This window comes from Metschnikowia bicuspidata (assembly GCF_001664035.1).
Source record: "Metschnikowia bicuspidata var. bicuspidata NRRL YB-4993 chromosome Unknown METBIscaffold_34, whole genome shotgun sequence".
Taxonomy (NCBI): domain Eukaryota; kingdom Fungi; phylum Ascomycota; class Pichiomycetes; order Serinales; family Metschnikowiaceae; genus Metschnikowia; species Metschnikowia bicuspidata.
Genome location: NW_017387764.1, coordinates 1 through 2,196, shown reverse-complemented (window position 1 = coordinate 2,196; position 2,196 = coordinate 1). Strand labels below are relative to the sequence as shown.

The 2,196-nt window shown below is 42.4% G+C and overlaps 1 protein-coding gene across 1 annotated transcript; it reads right to left on the bottom strand.

The window, feature by feature from the left end:
• Nucleotides 1–814: 814 nt before the first annotated feature.
• Nucleotides 815–1,471, bottom strand: METBIDRAFT_48200 (uncharacterized protein; the record flags this gene model as incomplete). The annotated part of the gene is made up of 1 exon (XM_018858277.1): nucleotides 815–1,471. A coding segment is annotated over one exon (657 nt), but the record flags the coding sequence as incomplete, so codon positions are not given.
• Nucleotides 1,472–2,196: the final 725 nt, after the last annotated feature.

The window sequence follows — 2,196 nt, the reverse complement described above, 5'->3', positions numbered from 1 at the left end:
GCAGCACTGTTGTTGTGACGGTCGTCACACCGCCAGCCGCGTCCGTTGTCACACATACAACAATAGTTTTAGTGACAATGGAGTGATCGGTTTCGGTCGTGGTGTAGGTCGTAGTATATTTAGGACCCGAGGAAGCAGACAACGAGGAATACACTGATGACGCGAATGCATCCGATGGGGTAATTGAGAATGCAGTCACAGACCCGTAGTCATAAGAAGACTTCAGTGAAGAGAGAACTTGAGACGAATTATTACCATCCGCACCATGTGAAGCATAAGTCGAAATAACACGCTCAGAGGTTGGAGAAGTTTTGAGGAGGCTGGTGATGGAGCTTCTAACCGCGACATTGGATGAAGTCGCAGATATCAATATACTCTCACTAGCGCCCAAAGATACACTGAAATCATAAGCAGAAGAAGAAGATAAACTTACCTCAGTTCTGGCTGTTTCAGTACTGCTGGTAGTTTCAGGGGGAGTTTTAGTGGAAGAGCCAGCCCCAAAATCACTCAGAGTAACTAATTGAGAAGTAGTTTGAACAGAAGAAGTTTCGGTATAATCAATGTCAGAACTCTTGTACACCAGGCTCAACTTCAGAGAGCTAGCATGAATTGAAGTATTCGGCACATCCACAATAACCGTATTTGTTAAGAAACCTGTGGCGGTGATGGTAAATGAGTAGTTTTTATCCCAAGTGCGGGTTACTGTGGTGGTCTGTTTTGGAATCTGAACGATCACTGTATCTGTCGATTCACCAGATTTTGTGGTAGTTGAAGTGTAGGGGTTTTTCCACACCGTAGTGACAGTGGTATAGCAGTTGCTGTTGGCAAACTCTGCTTGGAATACCTGAGAGCCAAAGTCAGAAATTATATTTCCTGACGGTTTGGTGACTTTCAAATTAAGACCATTGTTACCCTGCCAATTGAACATGACTAATTTTACAGGGTAGTAAACACCTTTGACAAGGCTGTAGGACATGTCTCTTACATTGACCTTCGTACTTCCTCCTCCTCCTCGGGGGCCTAAAGTTTTAAAGCTGAAACCTCCGCTTTCACTTCCAGAAGCATCATTACAACAGGTTTGACCAGCACCGAATTGCAAAGACGCACCATTGTCTGCAGCCAAACGAAACCGATAAAGTCCAGTCTCTGGAGCTTCGAAATAGCCGCTTAGTTCGAGGGAGTAATTCGAGATTGTTGTGCTGTACCCATAAATGGTTTGGTGCAAGACCTTCTGATCAGGCTGATTAGAATACTGAAAATTGATGCTTTCGACACAACGTACAGTCTCTAAAAGATCTGATTTGTAACCAGATACAAAGAAATCTTTTTCCCATCCCTTTCCACCTAAGAACTCATAGGAATAAAAATTAGCAATGAATCCTTTCTCACCAACCATACTAGGTGTGCACCCTGCACTTGCGGACACGATACCCACGATTGCAGCCGTGAAGAAAAAAGAGGGAATAAGCATGGATGATTGTTTCGAAAAAATAAGGACAATTAGGTCGTAACGCTTCTCAGATGCTCATTTAAATAGGTGAAAAAATGCCAGAGCCAGAATTCTCATACTACTGTGGCGCAGTGTTATAGACAACCAATTCTGGGCCCACAAGAGTCTCAACGTCTTATACATACCAAAGAAGAATGTTTAAGCCGAAGCCCCTGCGCACAACACGCAGGGAAAATTTGTTTGTATTTCTGCTTGAGTACAGGATATTCCAACTCAATGTCCTGTCCACAAGTGGTTCCCAACTGGTACAGTTGAGATATCGGATTCGACATGATGTACTAGCGTGTGGAAATAAACCTTTATTTAGGAAAAACTAAAACCACTTTTGTGTCAACTGACCTTCTAAAAAGATCTCTAGAGGGAATTCTCTTCCCTTCATATACTCGTCGTGCTATTTGGTTCCGGGTAAGTGGTGCGAACTTTAATGTCTCATTTGTCACATGATTAATTAGGGCTAAGCGTCTAGTTCTCACAAAATTCATTGAAAAGAAAATATGCAGGTAATGCACCGAGCCGTTGCATGCGTAAGCTTGGAAAACCGTTATATAGTAACCTCAAAATCTTGGCTAAAATAATGTGTATGCTATGATTTGAGAACACTTGGTATCTTACGAAAAGTTCGCTCTTGAAAACACTTTTGCAGAAAGAAACAGTTGATCATGCTATACATTAGTGGTCACTTATCG